Source organism: Larimichthys crocea, chromosome IX, assembly GCF_000972845.2.
Source record: "Larimichthys crocea isolate SSNF chromosome IX, L_crocea_2.0, whole genome shotgun sequence".
Lineage (NCBI taxonomy): Eukaryota > Metazoa > Chordata > Actinopteri > Sciaenidae > Larimichthys > Larimichthys crocea.
Window position 1 is genome coordinate 11585865 of NC_040019.1, and position 27389 is coordinate 11613253.

The following is a 27389-nucleotide window of genomic DNA, read 5'->3' on the forward strand; positions in this document are numbered from 1 at the left end:
AGGAAAGGTCTGTTATTGGACACTCACCCTGGGTGGTTATGTTATGCTGGTACTGGCCGTCTGCCAACGGAGCACACCAACATCATCCTCCTTCATTTAGACCTAACAGGCAGCTCAGGACAGCTAAATGGACCATGGCACTTTAAGACTGTAGATATATGCCAGCATAAAGATGTAACAGGAGCCTAATGATCACGATATACAGTCTGCAATACAATAAAATTATTCAGCACTAAAAGAGCATTCAAAAAACTAACTTGGAGTTTGAATTTAGTATGTTTAAGGTGATGTTTGAACTATTTCCACTTTTTGTCTGGCATACTTCTGGGAGGGACTTCAACACCTAATTTTGCCCTGTAACAAGTGTGCCATCCAGAGGCTGGATGGTGTGAAATCTGACATTTCTATTTGTTTACCAGGAGGTGGCACTACCTTATTTCTTTTGTGTAGAACAGAATGCTCACCAGAGCAGAGCACACTGACATACTCTTTACAGTATAGGTAGTACATTAAATCTTTTATACTGTATAGTACGGTAAGTGTATACTGTAAGATATTATTGCAATAAAATAAACTGCACAACAGAAGTGTGCAGTTTATTTTATTGCAATAATATCTTCTTGTTTACAAGTTTTATACTGTACTGATTTATTACGTAGTGACAGCTGTAGAGATAGACAGGAAATTTAGGGGAGAAAGAGGATGACAGGATGACATGCTGTGAAGGATCCAGGCTGAAATTAAACCCGGGTCACTGCACTAAGGACTCTAGCCTTAATACATGCTCTACCAGGTGAGCTAACGGGATGCCCCCTATCTATTAATCTTTCTCAGTAGACAAAGGACTGACAAAGGAAAATATAATGTTTTATTATTGCTTTAAACACTTATAATCATTACCATCTCATATTTACATTCTTCATTTAACTGTGAGCTTTTGCATTACTCTGGTTGCCTTCAAATAAATCCAGCAGGATTTTCTAATAAGCATCTCTCAGTGTTGGACACGTACATGTGATTCACATCGCCTTTTTATGCTCAAATACATTCACAACTACAAGAAACAAACGTTACATAAAGCCTGAACATAGATTATGATTTATTCTAAGTACAAAATCATGTTATATCATGAGGAATTAATGTTCACTATATACTGTAGTAAGTATTTACCTTAGTATGTTAATAATTGGTCATTTCTAACATAAGTGCAGAGACTCCACTCCACTTAAGCCACTAGTTTGGCAATAAAAGCTGAGAGAGTCTAAATCAACATGAATATATAAGTTTAAATGTGTATGTGAGTAAATAGGCTTTTGTCAATTGTTAGAAGAGAGTCCAGATACAAAACCAAACAGAAGAATAGACAATCACTCACGCAAATGGCTGCAGAGTTGGCCACACGGTGATGCAGTGGTTAGCACTGTGGCCTCACAACAAGAAGGTTCTGCTTTCCCCATGTCTGTGTAAGTTCTCTCTGCGTGCTCTGACGTCTTCCCACAGTGCAAAGAAAGTCATTGTCTGTTCACTCTGGTAATAGAGTTACATATGAAAGCCAATACAGAACAGAACTTTTTTTTTTTGTACTTGAGCACAAATTTAAGGTATGTGTATTTCTATTTCCTGCTAAACATACTTTATACTTCTATCCCACCGCAGTGCAAAAAATGTACTTTTTTACTTGACTACATTTTTTTTTTTACATCTATTTGGTTGGACAAAACATGCATTGTGAAGTTGAACTGACTAGTGGCATTTCTCACTATTTTCAGATTTTTCACAAACCAAACAAACAATTGGTAATCAAGAAAATAATCAGCAGATTAATCCATAATAAAAAAGAATCATTAGTGCAATCCTATGCAAAATAGTTAAAAACTAGCTCCACCTCAACCGACTACAGCAGAAAATCATACTTTTACATGAATGCAGAAGTAATAATAATCTAATAATGTAATATGTAATAGTCAAAGTACAAGACTTTTACTATCAATGCATGACTTCTAATGGAGTAATTTTACAACTTAGTATTAATACTTGAGTATTAGTAATTGAGATCTTTATCCGCCCCCTCCTTGGTTGGACTGTTTTGGACTTCTTTGCCAGAAAGTGACCAGAAATGGAGGACATTTAAGAACATTGTCCCCCAGGACATGTTCTTCAGTGACCACTTGTATGCAGAATGAAGTCCCTGTCTCCACTGTGCTCCTGAAGTGCTGTGTGACGTCGTAACGGAGGCCACAGCTCTCTGTGATTGTGGTGGGGCTGTTGTGTCCATGCAGCGTGGTGGCAGTGGTTTTGACTTCCAGCATCTCATGTCTAACTGAAGATATATCCACAGGCAACACCACGTAGGCAAGATGAAAGCTCTCTCCAATGGTGCACTTGAGCTCTGTAGACCAACAGTATTCTCCGAGGTCTCCTAGAAAAAGAAACTATGTTAAGGCCTGCACATAGCAGATCTGGTATATATCAGTCAGACAGGGCTGGAATGACATACAGAAATAACTTAATCTCTCAACATTTAGTTTAGTTTTTTTATTTAGATCTTAAAGCACAAATTTTAAATGCTATTCAGTGGCTCCTTACCTTCTGAGGAATCTTGGAATCTTATATTATGATTGTCCTGAAGTTGCAGTTTTTTGATGTAGGTCATCCCAGTGCACTCCATCAAACACTCCGTTACTTGTGTCACAGTGCTGGGGATCCGTCTCAGCAATGTTTCCCTCTCTAAACACTCAATTGCCCCTACAGCCAGCAGAAGGGGGGAGAGTATGCCAAAAGAGACCCACACAGTGAAATATCTTGACATTCTGTCCAGTACTAATAAACGATAACAATGTTGGTTGTGTTGATCTATAGCCAGATCTCGTTGTCCTTTTGCAGAATTGTTCTTGTTGAACTCTGGGATCAGTGTCTTGCATGCACAACTTGAGAATCAAAAAGTAAGATTCGACTGCAGCCAGGTTTTATAATCACCCTGAGTGTGGATGCACACCAACTGTGTGGATGCACACCAACTAAACCCCCCTTCCTCTGGTCCTCCCTCTTATCATGTAACAGTCTGGCAGACATATAAAAGAAAACAATGCTCTTTTGAAAGAATCATACTAATTTTGGTATAAAATAAACATTGCCAGGAAAAACTAATGAAAGCAAAAAAAATGTTGATAAATCATCTTTATTCAGATAACCGTGTGCAAGAAATCAGTCACAATCAGTACAAATGATTAGGGTGTTATATCAGGGTCATAAGCACAATGAGACATTTTGCATCTGGTCCAAATGTAAAATGAGGTGATATAAACTCATCCCATTTGAAAGGTATCTGAAAAAAATTAACAGTGAAGTAATTTTAAGTGAGAGCACATAACAAAAAGGTGACAAAATATATGTTAAAGCAATAAAAAAAACCTTAAAAAAACACCACTGTAACCAATCATGTTAATGGTTAAAGACACAAAAGCAAAAAAATACAAACGATCTGCTGTTAAACATGGATATAAAAGCACACATTATGTAAATCAAACAAAATGTTTTGGATCCATGCATGATTAAGTCATTTGGATTACTTAAATATGCTATTTCATTTGGATTATATTTTGTCTACCAGGCTTTGATGTTTCTAATTAGATATTTAATCAAATAATTTCAAAGTAGTCAAAGTAACACACCACAGTAAAGAAATAAAATGTGAGACAAATACAAAGTATGCCAACAGAAAGTACTATGATTTTTTTTTTTTACTTTTTTTTGTCACACCTTGTTACAATTAATTTCACTTATTTATTTATTTTTAACAGATTTTGTGTCTTTCATATAAACAATAAGCAGTTTTATTGTCCAGTATTGCATGCCCTGCCCCGAGTTTGCAGGGCAGCATTGTCCTCTTTTTCTTATCTATATCTACAAGTTGAAACATAAAAACAGAGCACGGCCAGTGGACCTTGGTGGAAAAACACAGCACAGATGTTATTCAGACCCAGGGGAAACTGATACTTTAACAAGTTTTAGATGTAGGGAGTTTATGCTGGTGAACATAATCTTCTCCTATTACTCCGCCTGCAAGAAATGCTTAACCCTCACAATGGCAAGCTTAAACTTAATTTACAATTGCACTTCAAGAATTATGTATTTTATTTGACCTCAGTTTTGAAATTAAATTGACTTCTTGCCCAGTTGTTCTGCAGGTCAGACAAGAGATAACTGGCCAGTGAGAGGATTTGGCTTTCGACAGTCTCACATTTTTGGAGGGAACACTCAGTAACGGTTAGCAGCTTTAAATAGGGCTCTGTACTCAAGAGATTTATTTAAAGATAAACTCGCAGCATGTATCACGAGCCAGCTGCATCTCATGTCCAGCCCTCTTCAGCTCTTGGTGTGAGAGAAATACTCAAATTTGTTGACAGAAATTCACTTTTTATTGCTTATTTTTAGGCTTAATAATAATAATACATAAATGTAGATTGAAAGTTAAGATCAGTAATGTGTGATTGAGCTCAATAAACTCATCAGTTTTACCACTGAAATAACAACTGATCAGTTTTATGTTGGTGAGAGACAACAGATCTTTATATAATGTATTTATATATATATATAAAACAAACTTTACTCTTCGCTGGGCTGCTGGATGTTGCCGTATCCACAGCCGCAGCTGTTGGTCAGCTGCATGGAGGAAATGGTGAGTGTGGCCAATTCATCCATGTAGAGGACAGGCACCATTTTCTGGGAGGTGGGCTGACAACATGTCACCTGAAGAAGGACAAAGAGGAGGTGTGGTAAACGGTGAATCCTCGTCTTTATAAATAATTTCCCTCTTAGTTATGTACACTCATTCTGCCATACCATCTTCTGTTTTCACATCAATACACATCATTCCTGTCTGTCTGTGTCTCAGCTTGTATTACATCACACTTCTGTTCTATTTTGAACTTTTCACTTATAATGGATTCTTTTTATAATATACTTCAATGCAGGGGTCATCAAGCAGGGGTCATCAACCAGGGGTCCATGCAGAGGTACTGCAGGGGGTCTGCAAATTTTTGTCATAATAATTGACCATTTCACCAAAATAATGGTGAATATGAGGGTGCAGATAACTGAGAAACTACAAACAGCAGAGGCATTTGCACTCCAATTGGATGAATCAGTGGACATGTCCAAAGACGCACAGCTCATGGTATTTAGTAACCAATAATAATTATGCATGAACTTTTTATCAATCATAAACACATAGAGGCTAATAACTCTGTATATAAATAGGTTAATAAGGTGAAATAAAAGTTAAACAAAGTGAATACAAAAGTTATTTTAGGCCAGGCTTTACATGTGGGGGTCCCTGTTCTGTCTCTCGTCAAGGGCTGAAAAAGGTTGATGACCCCTGCTTTAATGCATCTGACAGATGGCAGATTTCATTCCATCAGGGCACTAACACCACCACTCACACACAGCTATGGGAATTTCCCTCAATGTCTGTGGCTCTGGTGGTAGAGCGGGTCATCCGCTAATCAGATGAGTGGCGGATTGATCCCCGGCTTCTCCGGTCTGCATGTTGAAGCGTTTGGCAAGATACTGAATCCCAAAATGCTCCTAAAGGCTGCGCCATTGGTGTGTGAATGCGTATGAATGGTTATCTCCTCAAACTGATGAGCAGTTGGCACCTTGCATGGCAACTAATGCCATCAGTGTATGATTGTGTGTGAATGGATGAAAAACATATTTAGGAGAGCATCATAAAGGAATGTAAATGTATTGTCGTACAATGTGAGGTAATTGGGGTGTGCAGACATTTATTTTACTGTATAAATGTCTTGAATCATACCTGTGCGTCAGGATTCTGCACACACTGCACTGTGTTTACTTCTGGGTTGCAGAGTGCACACTGAACGACAGTCAGGCTGACAGGGTGGATCATCCAGGTGTCCCATCCCAGATCTGAGGAACATAAGACTGAATATAAATGCATGTCAATATGCACAAACACACACACATACACACACACATTGTTGCATACCTTTCATGGGGATCTCAGAGGCCATGGAACAGCACTTGAGGCTCGTACTGTTTCCACCATCAGGTGACGCGGAGTAGCCAGAGACTGCTGGAACTGGAAGGACACAATAGAAGGAGGGTGAGTTGAACTGGGCTGGACTTAGCTAGACACCAAGGCTTGGGCTGTAAAAGTTTGGGATCTACAGTAATTCCTATGAATTGTGACGTTCCACTTACCTGCAGTGTCCTTGGCTTTGCGATCAGCGTCGATGAAGTTTCCTGACCATTGCTCTCTAAATCTATCCAGCCCACTAGCTGGTAGCTGTGGCTCAACCTGCAAGTTGAGAGCCCTGAGGAGAACCTTCCTGATGGACTGCAGTGACTCAACCTGGCACCTAGACATCACATAGCACATAGACAAAGATCACGTCATCATGGATGTTCAAATATACGCTCTCTTGATGAACTGTTGGGGGCACTTGAGAAATGTTGCTGATTGCACAGATTTAAGAGAGCAGTGTTTGGAAAAATCTATTTCATTTCTTTATTACATCTAACATAAAAACCAAACAGCTTCTAAGGCAACAACCATGCAGGAGGCAATGTGGTCAAACAGGTGCAAATCATGCACATATTTTGGAGTTGCCCATGGAGCCATTTGTGGCAGAGTGAATGCAGTATTGCATGAGGTATTAAGGTATATAATACCTCATAACCCTAATTTCAAAAGTAGAAAATGGTTTGAAATGGACCCATCCACACATAGGCAGTGGTTGGATATAGTACAGGAAATATTCATAATGGAAAAATTACTTTTTCTCTAAGAATGAAAAAAGATGTTTCACAGAAAATCGGAAAATGTATTAGGTTTAGAAATAGACTTCTGCAATGTATCATTTTATTGAAAATAATGTAGATTATTATATGAATGTATGAAGTCAGTAGTATTGTAAAATGCATAACTCATTGTAAACTGTTACCTCCTGCTTTGCAGTTGTATGTTTTTGTTTTTTAAAGGGAATAAAGACTGAAAGTGTAGTGACCCTGAATCATACGCAGAGTTTCCCCCATGTGGTAAGGCCTCAGTCTGCATCAACAGACCATGACATGTAATCTGATTTCATGTAATCTGATCTGAGTCTAGAGCATGTAGGTTATTTTAAAATATAATAACTCTCTTTGACCTAACAAGATGTTTCAGGATTATTTGAACAATCTTGAGGAAACTTGTTCACTAAATATAAAGAAAAGTCTTTTCTAATACAAAGTTAAATACTAACCTGTGATTGTTTGGAGAGTTTACAGGTTCTTCCTTGGATGGCTGCAAGATGAAGGCAATCGCCATTGGAGAGCCCAGAAGCACAGTCATGACAATGAACGTAAAGGACATGTTGTATGAGCCAAATGATCAATCTATGGATCAACTGCTTTTAAATCATGTAGACTTGCGACGGTTGGAGGCTGCGGCTGAATCCTTTACTCTGGTTTGACGAGAAGATAGGAGCGACCAGACAGTGATGGTCCAGGTGCACAAGGTATTGTTTGTCAGGGCCTGGGAATGTTTATCTTCCTGTGGAAGCTTGGCCTTGAGATACTTAACATTGTTGTCATCTCCCGTGTGAACGAGTACAAGAGGATGATCATGCAGACAGAGACTAACAGAATGGAATGAAAGGTGGAAGAGAAGCAAAAACAAAACAAAAAGGAATGATATAGTCCATAGGCAAAAACCATTATGAAATGTATATAATTTCAGTTTCTCACTTCAGCACTGGTGAAAATCAGAAGGTGCTTAACAAGAGATCCACAAAGGAATCATAAAGCATCAGCCAGGTGTCAAACAACCAGAAATAACAGATTTTTGCAGAATTTCTTTCTTCCTAACTGTTTTCCCTTTCTGATGCTCCTTATGAAGCTTAAACGTTGTTCAAATTATCTCATTCCACGTTACCAGACACATTTAGTAGTCACTTTAATGAGTACACCTGCACAATCTAATGAAATCCAACACAACAACCCTGCCATACAATCTATCTTTACAACACTCACAATGTTGAGTTTTTGTTGACATTGTTAGAAATGTGTAAATTCAACTATATGTTTATTAGAGAGGTCACATTTTACAGTCCAAGTCTATTATTTTGTTCTACTTATTTATATGCACGAGGTGGGGAAGAGTAAATGAACATTTCAAATTATATAATGCAGTCATGTACAACGCGACGGACACTAATTGTGATCTCAGAAATGTCAGTGTCAGTAAAACGTATAATTGAATTAACAAAAAAAATGTAAACAAATCATTGTAGGCAATCTAAAAGTAGACACTGTAACAGAACAGATGTATTATATTGTATTAGAGGACACTGAGTGTATATTCTGTACCAGCTTGCTCCAGCTCCTAACTGAAGCTTCACAAAGTTTACACAAAGCTAAATATTCAAACCCAAGACTTTTGTGCTGCACTGTAACTCAAAATGAGCTTTAGTGTGCGATACTTCATGTCATACATATGTCCCCAGAATTCATCCTGACATATTTGGAAGCTGCTATTATAAGCTGTTATGTACAAACATTAGTGTGTTTTCTGTTTTACTTGTACTCACTTGTAATGAAATATTTTCACAGTCTGTATTTACTGAATCTGAATAGGTCTTCCATCACTGTCAAATTATCCCTCTGTCCTTCATAACAGACTTTCTGGGCAAGACAACAGGTATTCTGATCTTGCATAAGATGTTGTATCCTATATATTTTTTTCATAAAGAACCTGAATGTTGTTGCAAATAAGTTTGTCTATATGGCTCTGTAGCTCATATAGCTTATTCCTAAAGTACCATAGACTTTAAATGTTGTCCAAAAAACGTACACATAAATACTCTGAAACTCTGCACGTAAATCAATCTGTATTTGTAAGTTCATTTAGAAATATATCTGTACTCATCGAGAACAGACACGTCAAGACAAGCCAGAGGTCAATCAAGTGCTGGATGGAAACACAGAGAGAATATTGACGTTAATTGCTGAGTCACAGCGATGACACAGGTCTTGAACCTCCCTTCAAAACAGTTGCTGCCCTTTATCAGAGCCCTCATCCGTTTATTTGCCGTAGATGGCAGCTGTAGTAAGGTTTAATCCTAATCCACTTTCATCTTGTTTTGTTTGGCCTGTCCAAGACACTCGGCTCTGCTGCTCACAAGCCTTTAGCCAGAGTGTGTTTATGATGACTGAGAGTGTGTAGCTGCAGAGAGGGGACATCTAATTACGCCATTGCAACCACTGGGAGCTGTGCTGCTGCTGTGCTGTGGGAAATGGAAAAGTCTAAGAGATATTTCATTTCTGTTTAAATTGTAACAGTGTGGCTAGCAAGTTTGTAGAGGAAAAGGGAGGGTGCTGAAGAAGTGAGGGGAGGTAATGACAGAAAAGGTAACGTGGCCAGGTAAGGTTCTGTTTGGCCAATCCGGTGCTTTGTTTTCATTTTGCTGTGCGATTGTAGCCTTTACTTTTAATAGACATTGGAATAATAATAATAGAATAATAAGATAGTGTGTTTAACTGTTACATTATAGTTCACAGGTTGCAAAACACAAGGTAAGATATTCAAAACTCTCACATGAAAGTATCTTTGTCTTCGACAGTGAAAACAACAAAGGGTCATGGGATGCGGCATGGGAAAATCAAAGGTACAGCTGAAGAAATGTGACAGAGGTGCGGCCTTTATCAAAATCATTCTAGTGAAAAGTTTTCAAACAGATTTTTGTCTTTATTGCAATAATTTAACACCAGTGTCATTGTTGTTTGTCATTTTAGTGTGCATCTCAGTTCCAGGTAAATATGTGTTTCATTCTATCACATCTTTACAAGCCTGTGTTCAAAACTAGATGTGGAAAAAAAAAAAGTCTCAGTTAGCAGTGTTTGATACTTTTTTGCAATCTCCACTCATTTTTATGCATTCTGTGAAGCTGCCACTGGTAAGACTTTCAATCGGAATCTGACATAGTAAATGAGTGTCTTTGTAATGGAAAAAGAAGATTACCTCAGCATGATTATGACCAAGTACTTCCTTTTTTCTCTCCTATCAGCAATCAGAGCGGCTCTGCTGATCCAGCGCTGGTACCGTCAGTATGTTGCACGGCTGGAGATGAGACGCAGGTGCACGTGGAACATCTTCCAATCTATTGAATATGCAGGAGAGCAAGACCAGATCAAGGTGAGGTCACAGTTTTGAGTCCTTTAGTACTTGGACATTAGTATTAATTAATATCCACCACTTTGGACCAGACTGAAAAATCTCAACAACTATTGGACATTAAAGTTTAAATCAAGTCCAAATTGCACCACTAATATGACATTCCCATCAGCCTCAGCTGTACTTTCATTAGAACCAATCAGCACTTTGAATAATCGGGGAAAACATCATACCTGCAATTGTCATTGGGGGCATTGTCTTAGCATGCTTATGTTAACATTTGGCTCTGACGTACAGCATCACAGAGCTGCTAGCATCGCCATAGATTCTGATTCATTATTTTTTTTGCATTTGGTCATTTTCTAATCCTTTTTCTTCCTGCAGCTCTACAATTTTTTTGGTTTCTTAATGGACCACTTCACCCCAGCCAGCAGTGAAAGTAAGACTGACTCTCGACTTGTAGGTTTCACTAGATTATTGACGCAGAGATAATCTGAGCTCACCTAAAACGTCATGTGGCTTTCCCTCACCGCACTGATCCAATTCCCTTTCTATCCCTGTCTGCATTTAATGTAGGAAACCTAATATGTCACATCTTTCGTAAGAATGAAATCTGTCGTGACATCGACTGGGAGAGGTATTTTTGCTACAGGAGCATTGAGGTACCCGACAGCTACACTGGCCCCCATCTGACCTTCCCCATGACTTTCTGTGGGGTGTCGAAGTTGGTGGAGGCCTTTAAGCACAAACAAGTAGGTACACATGCACATAAACCACATATAAACCTCACTCAAAGCTGACAAAAAGACAAAATTATCTCATGGTGGCTTTTTTCCCTCCGTTTATTCATACTTGTTTTTTCCCAGTAGCAGCTCCATGCTCGATATGTTCTGCAACTTCTTGGAGAGACTTGGAGACTTCTAAGAATACTTCCAAATATCAATCAAGTGTCCGCCTGCCACACCAAGGAGATTACCATATGTGGTATGCAGGCCTTTCCTGGGCACATTTTACTCTTTATATTTTCTCATCTATTTGTTTTGTTGCTCTTGAAACATTCAGCGTGCACTCCAGCTGTCACAAATATTAAAGCATTATTCATCCCTCCACAGGAGATTTACATGGGCACCTTGAAGATCTGCTGTTGATATTCTATAAGGTATTCACAACATTCAAATCATCATATTGTCAGACAAAGATGCTCATTTAATTAACGTGTTAACTTAACTTGTCCAGAATGGTTTGCCGTCCTCGGACAAACCTTATGTCTTTAATGGAGACTATGTGGATCGTGGGAAAAACTCCTTAGAGATCCTGCTCATTCTCTTTGGCTTCCTGCTGGTCTATCCCAATGATGTCCATCTGAACAGAGGGAACCATGAGGACCACATTGTTAACCTGAGGTAAGCTAGTCTATGCACTACTTCAATCATTTTAAACTCAAACAATCAGTGGTTTGTCCTGCATGTTTTTTTGCATGAATGTTTCAGTGAAGTATGTTTATGGAATTAAAATAGTGATTTACCTATATTCAACCTGTTTACTGTGTTTTCTCCAGATATGGTTTCACTAAAGAAGTTTTGGGAAAATATAGGGTAGGTGTATTTTGCTTTAACCTTAATATTATATTGATTCTCAGCCAAATTTAACTCAGTGGTTGACAAAAAATTCAGATCCTTTACTTAAACATACTACAAGGATTTTTTGACTGGTTATGAAACAGCTTCAGTGTAATACTGATGAATTTATATGACCTCCTTAAACAAATAAAAGTGAGAGCATTGGGAATTTCTATATAGTCTATATAGTTCTTAATGTTTTCCACTGGGTCGGATTTGGTTGAATTACCCATGACACAGATGAAACAAAAAAAAAAGAATACAAAATATAACATATGCTCATGTAAGGGTTTTGCTGTTATGCATTACATTGGGTCTTTTAACCAATAGCATCATATCATATTTTAAAAGCTGATCAAATGTTTAAACATCAAGCTAAACATTGCCCAAGTAAACATGATGAGTTCATAATGATAACTGTATAAAAATTCACCATAAGGTGCATGGCAAGAAGATCCTAAAGCTTCTGCAGAAGATTTTCAGCTGGCTGCCTCTGGCTACAGTCATTGACCAGAAGGTGCTGATTGTGCATGGTGGGATCTCTGACACGACAGATCTTGACACGATAGGCAGAGTGGATAGACACAAAGTAAGAGTGGCCTTCAGCATTGATTTAATGAATGTATGTTGCGTCATTTTACAGGTAGAAAGTTCAGAAATTTTACCACAATCGTGATATTATGTATATTTAATCTGTGTATATTTGAATGTGCGCAGTATGTGTCAGCTCTCAAGGCTCCCAAGCATCATGCAGTCAACGGCAGTACAACTCAGACGATGAACAGGAATCGGGAGGCCAATCTACCAGAGGAAGGCCGGCGTCGAGTGTATTCCATGAATCACTGCAGCTCAGCCTCGGCTTACAGATACAACCTCCAACACCGCTCACTTCACAGCCAGTCCATAAGCAGCCACCTCAACTGTTCAGTGGAAGAAGAGCTAAAAATGAGGCGCAGAATGGCTGGGTTTGACCAGTCTTACAGAAAACTGTCTCAGTCTGACTCTGACTCAGACCCGGAGTCTGGTGAAACAACAGAAACTGATGAGCATCAGTGGAAACAAGTAAGTGACAGGACAGATATGTAAAGTCGTTTGGTGTTAAGAGTATAGACATTTAACTCTGATTGATTTGGCCACCCAGATAGTGGATATGTTGTGGAGTGACCCAATGGCTCAAAATGGCTGCGTTCCCAATGAGGTGCGAGGCGGAGGCTGCTACTGGGGTCCAGATGTTACTGAGGAAGTGCTGGGAAGACACAACCTTCAGCTCCTCATCCGCTCACATGAGTGCAAACAGGAAGGCTACGAGTTCTGCCATAACCGCAGGGTGAGCACAAACATGGGGTAGAGATTCAAGCTGGAAGTATGGAAACAAGTACTTTTTGCTTTTGAGTGATGTTATCAAGACATACTGATGATGGTAAGAATGTGAACCATGTTACTGTTGTGAACACAAAGATGTGCACTCAAAAGCAGAACTCGGAGGTAAGATGAGTTGAAAGCAATCAATCGTTTACTTGGTACAAATTCAAAGCGGAGTTTGGCAACAGTGAGTGAGGGCAAGCTAGGTAGGCAGGCAAAACTGGAAACAGGTTGTGGTCAAGACTAGGCAAGAAACAGGAATGAAGGCTGGAACACTAACATGGGGTACTATATTAGACGATCTGGCAAAAAATTGGAGAAAAAGGGATTGGGTAATGGAAAACAGGTGACTAGGATTAGACGGACCACATTGACACTGACAACTACAGGGCAGGTGACAGATGGTAATGACGGAAAAGAAAAAACAAGGAAAAAGAGCAAATATAGCTGTATACTAACCATTTTCTTTTGCATCCAGGTGCTGACTATATTTTCAGCATCCAACTACTATGAGGTGGGCAGCAACAGAGGAGCCTACATCAGAATGGGCTCCGATCTGGTTCCTCATTTCATCCAGTATCAGGCCAGCAGGACATGCATGGAGCTCACCCTGAGACAAAGGTACGTATACCAGGCTGCAGAAAATCTTTAGCAGTGACTTTTATTTCTTTAGTAGAAATAAAAATGTTTGTTCTCTCTCTGTTCTTTGTCAGTGTTGGGTGGACGGAGAGATCAGCCCTACGAGCTCTGAGGGAACAACTGTTTGTACATAAGTCAGATCTCATCAGTGCCTTCCAGGAGTTCGATCCTCACAACACAGGTACTAAGGCAACACCCAGAAGGTCTAGGGTCACCACCGTCTAGGGGTAGTTAATCAGAATGTCAATGATGATACAGAATTCATAAAGAATACCTCCACTATGTATTTATATTTATGCCTCAGGGAAGATCTCTCTAAGAAACTGGGCCAGTGCCACAGAGAAAGTACTAAATCTGGGTCTGCCCTGGAGGGTGCTGCGGCCTCAGCTTGTCAACAGGACCCAGTATGGCATGGTGGACTACCAGCAGTGGATAAGGGAGCTCTCCATTACTGAGCCCAAACTAGAGGTCAGCCTTGTACAACTAGTGTCAGTCTGTGTTTTGTTTATACGTTTCCCCTATCTGACGCAATAAATCTTGATCGATTTGTCTCTTCCATTTCAGGTGTCAGACAACAGTATCTTGGAGACGATGTACAAAAACCACTCTAATCTGGAAACCATCTTCCGAATCATAGACACCGATCACTCAGGTGAGTGAGCAGAGTGAGCAGCTTAGCCTGGATCCCAGACACTCCATGTCTTTCTTTTCTGTTTAGCCAAACTGGCAGCATGGCTTTATGGATATCAATCAGTCTGACTTGTCTGAGCCACTGACTTCATTTAGTGCCACAGCAGGCCAAAGTTTTAAATTATCCAGTGAATTATCTCTATGTCTACTCTGTGGATTGCTATGAACATCTTAAACTCAGAAGGTGAACATCCATCCTTTAAACCCTTATCTGTTTTCCTGCTCCTCCTGGGGATCCTGAGGCATTTCCAGTCCAGATAGGGTATCTAAATTCTAGGTTTGCTCTGGGTCTTCTAGTTGGACCTGTCTGGAAAACATCCAAAAGAACACACCTAAGAGGCATCTTAGATGCCTGAACCACCTGAGCTGCCTCTTTTCAACACAAAATGCACGGTTCTAACACAGATTTTGGAAATGGTATAACTAAAACCTTCCCCTCTGTGGTTCCTTTTAGGTTTGATCTCTTTCGAGGAGTTTCATCAGACCTGGAAACTCCTGAGTACACATCTTAAGATGGAGATAAGTGACAAGGCCATCGCAGACCTGGCCCAGAGCATTGACTTCAACAAGGACGGGAGCATCGATATCAATGAGTTCATGGAGGCTTTCCGGCTGGTGGACCTCTCTGCACACTCCTGAGAGCCTGGACCAGGAGCTGTAGCTGTACCTGCTGATCTGATGCATAGAAAACACCAAGAACTGTTTTGGGAAAAAAACTTTTGTGGATGCAGGTCTGTGGAAAGTCAAAGGTTTAGTAGAACCTCATCTCTATCTGACCTGTGTGGGTTGCATTCTTATTTATCCATGTGCAACCTAGATCTTTTCTACCTCTTAGATATATATTTTTTTACTTTTTTAATTGAAGTTTTATTACTATTATAGTTGTATTTTAATATTTTGTGTGTAGCTTAATGGCCTCCTGTTTAGTTATGCATAAAAAAACACCTCATATTGTCTTTGCCTTTCATGTTGAGTGCACAGTTACAGTACTTAGAAGTTTATGGATTAAAGGAATCCCACCAACTTTACACATCAAACAAGCAACAATTGAGCCCGTATCAATCTGCAGCTAAAGATAGGACTGGAGACCTGACTTGCTATGTTTTTAAATTTTGTCTACATCACGTACAACAGACGTGCATAATTTGTTCTGCCTATCGTTTGCATGTAACAAAACTATTGACTTCAGTCATCGATCACTACTTCCACACAGATGGAAGCAAGTACCTGAAAAACCCTTTGGATGTGGGTGACTCCACAGCACGAGGGGTTGTAATCTGTGTAAAAGCTGCTTAATCAGTTCAACTGCCAATCAGTCTTTCATCCTTATGGGGATATGAATCCAGGACATGAATCCTATCAACTCAAGACCTACTTTGATGAGAAGTTGGAAATGGCTTGTCTGAAGGTAAACACCCGTGTTTGGTGAGTTGGTAACAACTCTGAAAATAAGGTTATTTTTTTCAGTATGTAAGAAAAGACATGTTGTGAAGATTTAAATGAAATTTATTAATATTTAAACAACAGAATAAAAAAGAAATACAAAGATGTATTTACAATGTATTCAATTACAGCACACAATCCTCACAGCACTCAATCCCCAGACTTGTTTACATGCCAGTCTCATATCCATAATCTGATTTAACATAAGAGAAGCCAGCTATTATTAGACAATGATGAGTCTTTCCATTAAGCTCTCTATATCAATCCAGACAGCACAGATTAACCAGTCATTGTTTTGGTGGTACAGACATAGAGGCATAGATAAACCTTCCAACACCGTGATGAAGAAAGCAGATACTGTGAATCCAATACCATGACAAAAAGGTCTGCCACTTTCCAGAGGATTTATATCGAGTGTGAGAGCATATGTATGTGTGTGTTGGTAGGACAGACTCAGCTCAGGATGCCTCCTCTCATGTGTCCACTGTCACTCAGCCCATGCTCTATGAGTTTGATGTCCTCTAGGTCGTCTTTGATGACGCTGATCAAATGACTTAAACCCTCCTGCTGCTGTTTCAAGTGCTAAAAGTTAGAGATGAAGACAAGTGTTTCAGTTAATGCCACATCATGATCTACTGAAACCTAAACAAATACAGTCAGGTCCATAAATATTGGGACATCGACACAATTCTAATCTTTTTGGCTCTATACACCACCACAATAGATTTGAAATAAAGCAAACAAGATGTACTGCAGACTTTCAGCTTTCATTTGAGGGTATTTACATCCAAATCAGGTGAACAGTGTAGGAATTACAACAGTTTGTATATGAGCCTCCCACTTTTTAAGGGACCAAAAGTAATGGGACAATAGGCTGCTCAGCTGTTTCATGGCCAGGTGTGTGTTATTCCCTCATTATCCCATTTACAAGAAGCAGATAAAAGGTCTAGAGTTCATTTCAAGTGTGCTACTTGCATTTGGAATCTGTTGCTGTCAACTCTCAATATGAGATCTAAAGAGCTGTCACCAATATTTATGGACCTAACTGTATGTATTCAGAAGTCTAGCACAACAATAGCACAAATATGAACATAAGATGCACTGTGTAAATGTGTTGCCTCACTTGTTTGATTTCTCTGAGAAGGTCTGCGTCAACACTGTAGCGCTCTTCTGATCTCACGGCTCCAAAATGATTCTGCATCCGGATTTGGGACATTAATTCATTCAACCGACCCTTTAAGAAAAGACAACACATACTGTGAATTTTCCTTTAAAGACTTTGTCTCAAGTAGTGGTTTGACCTCTAAAAAACAAAAACACTAATTATGTTTACTCATAAATACAATCAGAACATAATGAAGCTTAAAAGTGACCTGTGGAGAGTCATTTAATATAAATAAAGTACTCAATCCAGTTAAAAAGGTGGAACATTTTATCAAAATTAAAGAAAGATAAAATTCAAATAGCTCTTTTCCAGGAGACACACCTCAATGACTCCAAACATGCTAAATTGAATAAATCAGGATTTAAACATGTTTACTTTTCCTCACATGGGTCGGGGAGGCGGAGAGGAGTGGCGATTTTGATATCCAGTGCGGTAAATTATGAACATATATCAGAACATAAGGATGGTAGATTTGTTATGGTTACAGGGAAAATAGAAGGTACTGGGATAAGTCTCCTTAACGTGTATACAATGTTATTCCCTTTTTAAGTTTAATTTCTCGGATAGACTCAATCAGGATGAACATTCTTCCACGTATGTTGTACCTTTTTCAATGTTTACCTGTTCAAATACCATCTAAACAGTTCTTAGAGTGGGACAGAACAATAGCGAGATACCTGTGGCAAGGGAAAAGGGCCAGAATCAAATTCAAAACATTACAATTAAGAAAAGAAAAAGGGGGAATGGGGCTTCCATGCTTACAGGACTCAATTGAGGCCTTTAGTCTGCCTATGCTTGCCTACATACACTGCGGCATGGAAGGAAATTGAAGGAACGATGGTAAAGGGAATTCCAATAACAGCTTTATTAAGTGACAATAAACTACAAGCGGAACTGGTGACCCTGGAGGACTCTATAACAAGCACTTTACGGCAAATAAAACCGATGGCAGATTTAAGACATGGGCCAGAAAAGGTTTAACTACCTATTATTCTTTTATCCACAAGGGGGCATTTCAAAGTTTTGAGGCCCTACAGAAGGATCATGGCCTAGGGAAAGAAGACTTTTATAGGTATCTGCAGGCAAGACACTATTATAACAAAAATATTAAAGAGGCATTAAGAAAAGATGAGTCGGGATTTATTGAGGTATTCTTATCATTAATTAAGTCCAGATCTTGCAACAAAATCATCTCAAAATTATATAATGCCATACAATTGTCCAAACCAGAAAATACAGAATATATAAAGAAGAAATGGGAAACGGAAATAAGGATAAATATTACACGGGAGAGCTGGGAGAAAATATGTCAACTACAATGGATCTCAACCGGGTCAAACACTTGGCGGGAGTTCTGTTGGAAAAGCATAACAAGATTTTTTATCACACCCATTTAGAAACGTCATCAGGGTAGCGTGGATGCTTGTTAGAGACTCTGTGGGTCAAATGGAGCCAACCACTACCATATTTTTTGGGACTGCCAAGTAATAAAATCCTACTGGGAAGAGATCCACAAACATATTAAAAATATATTTAATGTGAACATTCCATTAGAATGTGAAACCATGTTTTTGGGAAATAAAATGTTTGAAACATGGACCATAAAGGACAAAAAACTGCTGACCATATTGCTGGCTGCAAGTAAAAAATGTATCACTAAGAAATGGTTAAAAGTGGAACCTCCCACCATTGATGAATGGATCGATATTGTCTATGAAATTTATGTCATGGAGAAGATTTCTTTCTCCCTCAAGGTAGAGAGAGAAAATTTCTATAAGATCTGGAACAAATGGGCTGAGTACGTAAAACCAATCAGAGCTGATTTTATCTGACTGTACTTATGCTTTGGGTAAACCTACCCTCTTTTATTTTATTTTTTTAATTTTTTTTGTGAACAGAGTGTCTATTATACGTAGGGGTGCGCTCCCCGGTTTGATTGTTTTTGTGTTATTATTTCCATCTGGAATAGTTTGGATCCAGGGGAGAAAGCTCTAGAAGGGCAGTATGTTCAACATCACTGTATTTGTGACAAACTGAGTTAATGTATGTATGAAAAGTTGTATGTGATGGGGGTCTGCCTTTCTGAATAAAAAGATAATTTAAAAAAAAAAAGTGACCTGTGGAGCATGCTGAGTAAATGAGAACATGACCACTGTCGACATACACTTAGTTTAGACACACTTACCTTGAACTGTGTAGGGGCATTGAGTTCAGACTGAATGGTGTCCAGTTGCACCCGGAGATGCTCTTCATCCACTTGGATAGCATAACCGCTTTTTCTCTGAATCTCCTGTTTGATCAGTACCTGCCAGGAAAATTTGGACAGAGCACAGGGAGTAATAAATATAACAAAAAACACTGAAGCAGAAACAATAAAGCAGAGAACACCACAGACAGTGCCAGGACATTTATTCAAATTCTATGAAAGATACAGATGGTATTTCTCAGAAGTCTTTTCACTGTTCTTGGAATAGGAGAGCTAGAAACCCCTAACACATTTGTGAAAGTTAGAAAGGTGAGGCAGCTACCTGCAGCACTCTGTGAGAGAGATCCATCAGCTTCCTCTTGTACTGAGCTATCTTGGCCACTGTGGTCGCCTGGTTCTTCTGCAGTTCACTGATATCACTGGAGATAATCTGCAAGTCCAAATGTGTGAGTGAGTGAAAACAGTTCACGTGTTTTGCATTTCTAAGACAATTTAAATGTTTTTCTTTCAAACCCATCAAGCTAAAAAACAATCACTGCCCTGTCATGTTTTATGTTCGGGCCTTTTTGGATATTTTGCTCAATAATAAAACAGATCAAGATGTTGCATTGTATGGTAATATCAATTAATTGCTTTTGATATTGACCCAAATTAGAGGTTTATATGTTTTGCCGTAGTCATACACACATTTCCTCTGAGTATCGTTAGTGGTGATTATTAGCCTCTATCTCACATGATATATCTGGTGGAAATGTTCTCAGACAAACCAGGCTTAATTAAGCTACATAAAGCAGACTGGTTTTTAAACACTGACAGTTGCAGCTGCGGTTACAATGATAATTTCAGCTGTAAACAGCCTGTTGGCAGCAAGCATGAATTAGACATCTGTGTCCTTGAAACAGCAAAATGCGTTTCACTTACGTCCACTCTGGTCTGGTGCTGTTTGGTCATCTGCTCCTGGATCTGCAGCCTGCGAAGCAGCTCCTTAAAACCCACCATGGGAACTGGGATTAATCTGAAGAAGAATATTTCAAATAAAAACATTAACGACAATGTGCCATACCACAGAAAACAGCAGAAGCTGTGGCATAGTGTGTGTGTTGGTCAGGGAACCATTACTGCAATCTTTAGTGTCATGTGGTCAAACTTCGACATCAGTTGAGAAAATAAAATGTACTACACTTAACTTTAAAAATGCATATTATATTCCACTTATGCAATATGGCTGATTAGATATGGTCTCAACTCTGGATGGATGAGCAGTCATTCTTTTGCTTTGGCCACCATGTGCACACAGCTTATATGAGGCGATTTAAAACATACAAAAATCATTTCAATGGATAGTTTCATGGATATAAATGTACAGTTGTATTTTGTTTTGTGGAAAAACTAAAATATAACATATAACAGATGTTCTTAACCAACGTACTTTTCTGGGTCAGGGTTGTCCACTTTAGCCTGTTCCCAGATGATGGGGTCCACTCCTAATGGAAACGGGCAACATCCTCAGTTACAATTCAAGACAATGAAATTACAAACCAACAATTAGTTGGATTTATTGAGAGGATTTACCTGCAGGTGCATTTTGCAGCAGGTGTTTGAGCTGTGCTGGGGACAGCTCTGTGCGTGTGACGGACATCGCCACTCCAATCTGTGTGAGCTGGGCCTTGATGTTGGCCTGCTCCAGGTAACTGAAGAGTGTGGTGGCAGGGATTCGCTTGGAGGTGCCATTAGGAGAGCGCTCCACCACATAAACGATCACCTCTGTCCTGAGAGGCAGAAGACACATGAATAAGACCATGCATTTGTTTTCAGTGAATTTGTTATGTAACTTCTGACAGCTAAAAATCTCTTTTAAAAAAAACATGTGCAGTAATATTAGTCCTATATGACACTTACTGGTCATTAGGCAGGGCTTTGACACCATCTACATTGACAGTGAGTGTCTGGTTGCTTCCCAGGATCTTGTGGAGGGACTCCACAAGCTGCTGCTGCTGAGCCCGCACATCAGCTTCCTTTTTAACAAGAACCAAGACCACTAAACCATCTTCATCCTTACTCACTGGGACGCAGCTGTAGCCCACCGCCTAGGAAACAAAACACAAACATTTGAAATTCAAACTCATATATACTCAATAACACATTTTCCACCACTCGACTGAACTATCTGTCATCACCTTGAACCTGCAGAATGGGTTCTCTTGGGTAAAGTCGGCAGGCGGGTTGTTGTTGCTGTAGTACCCCTTTCCAGTGCCCCAGTAAGCCTGCAGCTGGTTCCATTTGGCTAAAATGGAGTCGCGCTCGTCTCCCAGCAAGGTGGGTGCTGAGAGAGCAGTGACCTGCTGGTAAAGCTGTGTGGGTTGAGCCTGACCCAGTTGCTGGGCCTGCTGGCTAAACAAACCTCCTGGTAGGGGGACAGAAGTAAAATGAGGTCAGTACAGGTTGGTTAAGGTTTCTCCAGCCATGATAAATCTGCTTGTGTGTGTGTGTGTGCTCTTTCTGTTGTGTCTCTAACTAGTCATTTTGTGTGTGTGTGCTCTTTCTGTTGTGTCTCTAACTAGTCATTTAATAATTTAGAAACAAAATAACATCAGCTTTAATTTTCTGTAAACTCTGCCTTGTTTGGGTCATATTTTTTCTGATTTTCACATGAAACACTAAAACTATTCTTTGGAAATATGGGCTCTCACCTTGCTGCTGCTGTGTTGGTTGGATATTAAAGCCTCCAAACCCACCCAGGCCAGTTGTTCCTAATCCAGTTCCAAATCCTGCTGTCCCTGTAGCGGTTCCAGTGCCAAGCCCAGAGGAAAACCCAAACCCTTTGTTCTGTGTGTTACCAAAGAGGCCTCCTAAAATAGAAGAATGTGCAAACACAGTGAGAAAGCACAGACTACATAAATGCTCCTGAATGTCAGATAAGTCTACAGTGTTTGGGAAATATTCTGCAGGAGTGACGGGAAGGACTTATGTACAGCATATAGTGAGTGAGACATCTCGTGGCAGTGATTTGTCAGGAGTTAAACACAAGGATGATTGAACAGCAGTATATGCAACAGGACAGTTTAAGAGTAATGTTAAGTAAAGGTTATTGAAATGTGAAATCAGTATTCCTAACCCTCCACTAATTGAGCTTTTCTAGTTTTTAAATCTGAAACATTATGACACTAAAACATTAACCTTGTTGGTCTACATTAGGCTCCTGTAGGACTCATCTTACATCTGCACTTTAAACGTGCCAACAATCACAACGAAACACACAACAGAACACTGAGAAAATAATTTTCTTTCTTTCTCTTTCTTTTATTTCCCTGCATTGAGCCTCAGGAGCAGAAATGGTATTTACAAGTTAATAAAAAAGCACATCCATCATAGAAGAATAAATATCAGCTGGTTTAAATCTGCCTCTGACTGTTGCCTCAGCTGGGCAAAACAGCTGGATGCCGTCTTTTTAAAAACCAATCATCATTTTAAGTACTGCACGTAAATATAAATGTCTTTGTTAAGACTGAATGCAACTATAGTGCTGCTGACCTGTGGTGTTGGCGGGAGCAGCGAAGCTAAAAGTGGATCCAGGTGCAGTGGCAGCTGTTGTAGTCGTCCCAAAGCCACCGAACGTGCCTGAGATACAAAGCAAATCATGACAAATGAGAAAAAGGAGGTGGCACAGAAAGAGTTAAAAGATGGATAGATAAAGAAACAAGAATAAAATTACTGACTATTTGACACAGTAGAGGAGAGGAAATAATTATGACGTGATTAATACATGAAAAACTAAATTTAGCATTGTTCTTCTATCTTACAAAGAAGGTGTAAATGTACTGAGCTTCTACAGGAATCAAATGGGATGAGTTCAATTCAACATTTTGTCCCTTCATGCAAATGGAAACAAAAATGATTTACATTATAGGATGAGATGGAAAATCACTGCACCACATAAAGATGTGAAAATGAATGAAAATGTGTGTTTACAGACAGACTGTACTGATTAATCAATCACAAAGGTCATCTACCTGTGCTAGCCAGGCTATTACCAAAATTGAAAACAGTGCCAGTGGTGGTTGCTGTACCAAAGCACCCCACATTAAAGCTGACTGCTGCTGGGTTGGTATTTAAACCAAACCCCCCAAAACTAAACCCACCAGCCGTGGTGTTTCCAGCTCCCAGCCCCCCAAATCCTGCAGCCAGCAGAGGCGGGCAGCGAGAAAGAGAGAATGACATGGAGGAGTTAAATGACAAAGGGCCAGGCCTAGTACGGGCTCAGGACTTTAAAAAAACAATACAAAGCTACATGGTTTTGTACATAATGTGTGTATCTTACCAGTGTTTGTGGAGCCAAAACTAAATCCTGTGGCTGGTGCAGCAGCAGTGGTGGTGGCTGCCCCAAAACCAGGAGCTGTGAGAGCTACGAAGACAAGGTAGACACAAAAAAGGGACTCGGTTAAAGTGGCAACAACAACAATAACAAGGAAACCTAAAATGGACAACACAAATTATTTCCCCCTGAAGCAGCCGCTCTTCATACAGTTTATGGTAATCTTTCTCTGATACTACGTTCATGGGCTCTTCTTGGTCTTTGTGATTTACTATTACAGTACTACCAACAACAGCCAATAATATATTCAAGTGTGAGACGAGGACACTAATGTTCTGTTTTCATTTACGCTCTTTTTGAGCTCACAGGGCCATCAGGCACACACCACGACTTTAGAAAGCCAACACAGTAATCTGGTTTTCACACTTTTAAGCCTAAACGCATGTTTAATTATATAAGATGGTGTATGATTATCTCTATTTGTAGTTCTATTTCTTATTTCTAGAAATAATGTTATTTTTCTATTTTTGCTTTTATATAGTTTTCTATTTGTAAACATCCTAATTTCTTCTTTTGCACGTCACATTACTATGCACATATTTAACTTCTTTGCACAGGTTTAATTTAAATGATATCTTTCTACGATTAATTCTATCGCTGTAACTTATTCTAAAAAAAATAAAAATAAAGCCAAACACAAAATAACTGTAAATAAATATTGCAAACCCTACATCATTACAGCGTTAAGTAGGGATGTAACGGTACACTCAACTCACGACTTGAGTCACGATTTTTTGTTCACGATACGATTTTTTTTCTTCCTTATATAATAATATTCCTACTATATACTTATATAGTCTTGAGTTGAGTGTATCGTTACATCCCTACTCCTGACTAGAACATAACTCCAGGCGGTGCTGAGGAAACCTAATGAGGGGGAAAAAAGACTTAGACACAAGAGGTTAGTCCCGCTGTGGGTGTCTCGTCCAATGTATGGGAGACATTCCCGGTTGCTTCCAATATGGAAAAGCTCGGGCTGTGTGCTGCTGCTACAGTACATCTACCAAAACAACCAGTTCATCTTCATCCTTGAGACCTTCTCTCCACCACACAGCTGGATGAGACAGTCCCAAACGGGGCTAAACCAGTGTTTGTAAATCGGTGCACCTCTGACCAACAACACCAGCTGCGGGTCACGAGTGAGGAGGAGAGGAGGAGGATCATCACTCTGGACTTACTGCCGAATCCGGACGAGGAGGCGGCGGTGGTGGTGGTGGCTGCGGCGCCAAAGCCAAATGCTGTGGATGCTGTGGTTTTGGCACCAAATGAACCGAATGTAAACCCGGACGTGTCTTCACAAGAACACAGAGAGCGCGTATGAGTGTTGGGTGTCGTTACAGTAACGTTTCAGCTGCAGTTATTGTACACAAGCTGTCGTTAAGGAGCGCTACATGTGTAATCACTGACTTAACGACAGCGTTAACCAGCAACTCCTATAACATGTATGTAATATTATATGTGGCTAAATAGAAAGCTATGTGCCTCAGATATAAAGAGTATGCCAGACTAAAGTCAAGTTAGCCGGTAGCTCGCCGCCATGGCTGCTAACGTTACAGAGGCTCAGTGTGCTCGTTTATATGTATTCCTCATGTATACACATAGCATTGTTCTCACGATAAACAACAGCACAATGACGACCTCGTTAAAATGCTCAAATGTTAAATTAAAAGGCTCTTACTTGCTGCTGTGTTACTCGTGGCGCCGCCAAAACTGAACGCCATGTTGACCGTTAGCGCTTCTTCTTCCTCTCGAGACTCAGCCGTTATCATCCAACATGGCGGCGCATTACCGCCAACTAGAGTCAGGCGGAGACACGACGAGACATTTTTAGTGAAATCATCATTTTCTTTGCTTTCGTGAGCTGGTTTGGCTCCCTCAAAACAAAAAACAGGCGGCAACATATGCATATACATACGCCAAGGTGCAAGGAAAAATTGCCCACAACCCCTCTCACTGATTTAAATACTTTATACGAGACTAGGACCCAGACATGGGACCAAGTCACACATGTGCAAGTCTCAAGTCTTAACCTTCAAGTCACAAGTATTTTTTTCTAAGTCAAGTCAAGTCACAGGCTATGGCAAGTCAAGTCAAGTCACAGGCTATGGCAAGTCACAGGCTATGGCAAGTCAAGTCACAGGCTATGTCAAGTCAAGTCAAGTTCTGTAACAGGTCAAGTCAAGTCCAAGTCAGGTCAACTTTGGCGTATTGTTGTAATTTTAGCTGCAGAATCTGATCTTAATAAAGTGAAAGGCAATATATAAGTAAGTATAAGTAAACATCACTGGCAAATGTGCCCAACCTGTTGTAAATACTCATGTTCAGTAAAATACATAATGGAATCAAACAAAACAGTGATAATATAATTATTAGTTATTTATTAATGGCAAAAGTGATAATAAATGGAAAAAAATAATAATAATAAATACATTTTATATTCACACTGAAAACATGATGTGAATAACACTCAAGTCATTCAAGTCATCGTGTCTCAAGTCAAGTCCAGAGTCTTCAACTTCCAAGTCCGAGTCAAGTCTCAAGTATTCCATTTTTTGTCAAGTCAAGTCACAAGTCATAAAAACTGCGACTCGAGTCGACTCGAGTCCAATTCACTAAGTCATAAGTCTGCTAGGACCCTGCTAGGACCCTTAGTTCACCCCCTGAACAGCTGCTTCTTGTTGTTGCCTAAATGCAGAACAAGTAGACACACAAACTCTTTTGTTCCTGCTGTAGGCTTTTTTAATAACACAATGTGAGATATGGAGACTTTATGTAGTATATATTTATTTTGTCTTTTATTGGTTGTTGTTGCCTTTTTTGTATCTGTCTTACTTATGTTACGTTTGCTGCTACACAACAAATAAAGATATAAAGATTCCTTGAACCAGCTGCCCCACAGGAATCAGACCAAATACTGTAAAAATACATCTTTAATCACATTTATAAATGCAGCTACAATAGTGGGTCATGTATAGTCATTTATTAATGATTGTATATTATTTATAAAAGAGGCCTGCAAATCCAACTTTCATTTATGAGTTTTCAATGCAACACAAGGTAAATAATAGACATTTGTTCAAATATATAAATAAAAATATGTATAATATATTTATAATAAGCAAATGTAGGGTAATACAGGGGTTTGAGGCTGATTTTTTATTTTAGTGTAATCAAAATCAGTCAGGTTTATTGCCATGTTTTCATGTACAAGGAATTTTCCTTTTGTTGTTTTGGTGCATAACATAGCAAGAGAGAAGAAATCAGAAGTACTGTAGAGGTCAAGGATCATAAATAGAAAACAACTAATTTTACAATAAAAATATGTTTTCAAAATAAGCTAATGCTTGGTGTTTGAAACAAAGATTATGTAATGTGCAAACAGTAATAATAAGAATTATTCTTAGCACTTGCCACCTTATCTCACAAATACCAGCAGAATTTCCGCCTTTACTGTAAAACCAAGACTAAGAGCCTAATCCTAAACCAGAACCTAACCACATGGACTTAGTGCTTTAGGCTTGTATGAGATAGATGCTGTACGCCTGAAACTTTTGCCTTTTCTTTCTTCGACCATAAACAATGAATACATGAAGATTCAGTCTTCTATGGCATCACAGTGTGCCTGCTGATGTGGAACAATGCTGTTCAGAGTATGTCTTTGTTTCTCCTTTCATTCAGATGGTGCTATATTTTCACCCTCTGGTGGATGATGGATT

At 39.4% G+C, this 27389-nt stretch overlaps 3 protein-coding genes across 4 annotated transcripts; 1 reads left to right on the forward strand and 2 right to left on the reverse strand.

The window, feature by feature from the left end:
• Window positions 1–854: 854 nt before the first annotated feature.
• Window positions 855–7619, reverse strand: gsdf (gonadal somatic cell derived factor). Its single transcript, XM_010740333.3, has 6 exons — window positions 7269–7619; window positions 6226–6383; window positions 6011–6103; window positions 5819–5931; window positions 2587–4749; window positions 855–2419 (listed from the first exon to the last, which is right to left on the reverse strand). The coding sequence occupies exons 1-5, from the start codon at window positions 7376–7378 to the stop codon at window positions 4606–4608; spliced, it is 618 nt and encodes a 205-aa protein (XP_010738635.3). The 5' UTR covers window positions 7379–7619; the 3' UTR covers window positions 855–2419; window positions 2587–4605.
• A 2037-nt stretch (window positions 7620–9656) lies between these two features.
• On the forward strand, window positions 9657–15126 carry ppef2b (protein phosphatase with EF-hand domain 2b). The gene is made up of 18 exons (XM_010740351.3): window positions 9657–9696; window positions 9799–9816; window positions 9951–9959; window positions 10071–10198; window positions 10562–10616; window positions 10754–10929; window positions 11047–11161; window positions 11290–11336; window positions 11414–11580; window positions 11736–11772; window positions 12236–12385; window positions 12514–12858; window positions 12938–13123; window positions 13637–13779; window positions 13872–13978; window positions 14102–14265; window positions 14362–14449; window positions 14942–15126. Exons 1-18 carry the CDS (start codon window positions 9657–9659, stop codon window positions 15124–15126), a joined length of 2160 nt encoding a protein of 719 aa, XP_010738653.2.
• Window positions 15127–16216: 1090 nt separating this feature from the next.
• nup54 (nucleoporin 54) lies at window positions 16217–25489 on the reverse strand. Of its 2 annotated transcripts, XM_019253696.2 has the most exons (14): window positions 25352–25489; window positions 24852–24965; window positions 23620–23703; window positions 22833–22919; window positions 21992–22150; window positions 21479–21705; window positions 21201–21388; window positions 20874–21070; window positions 20731–20785; window positions 20223–20316; window positions 19624–19731; window positions 19281–19400; window positions 17054–17164; window positions 16217–16512 (listed from the first exon to the last, which is right to left on the reverse strand). In XM_019253696.2, exons 1-14 carry the CDS (start codon window positions 25440–25442, stop codon window positions 16384–16386), a joined length of 1764 nt encoding a protein of 587 aa, XP_019109241.2. In that variant the 5' UTR covers window positions 25443–25489; the 3' UTR covers window positions 16217–16383. The 2 variants fall into 2 exon arrangements, with proteins under 2 accessions (XP_019109241.2, XP_019109243.2); XM_019253698.2 differs by lacking the exon at window positions 24852–24965 and having other exon boundaries at window positions 25352–25485.
• Window positions 25490–27389: the final 1900 nt, after the last annotated feature.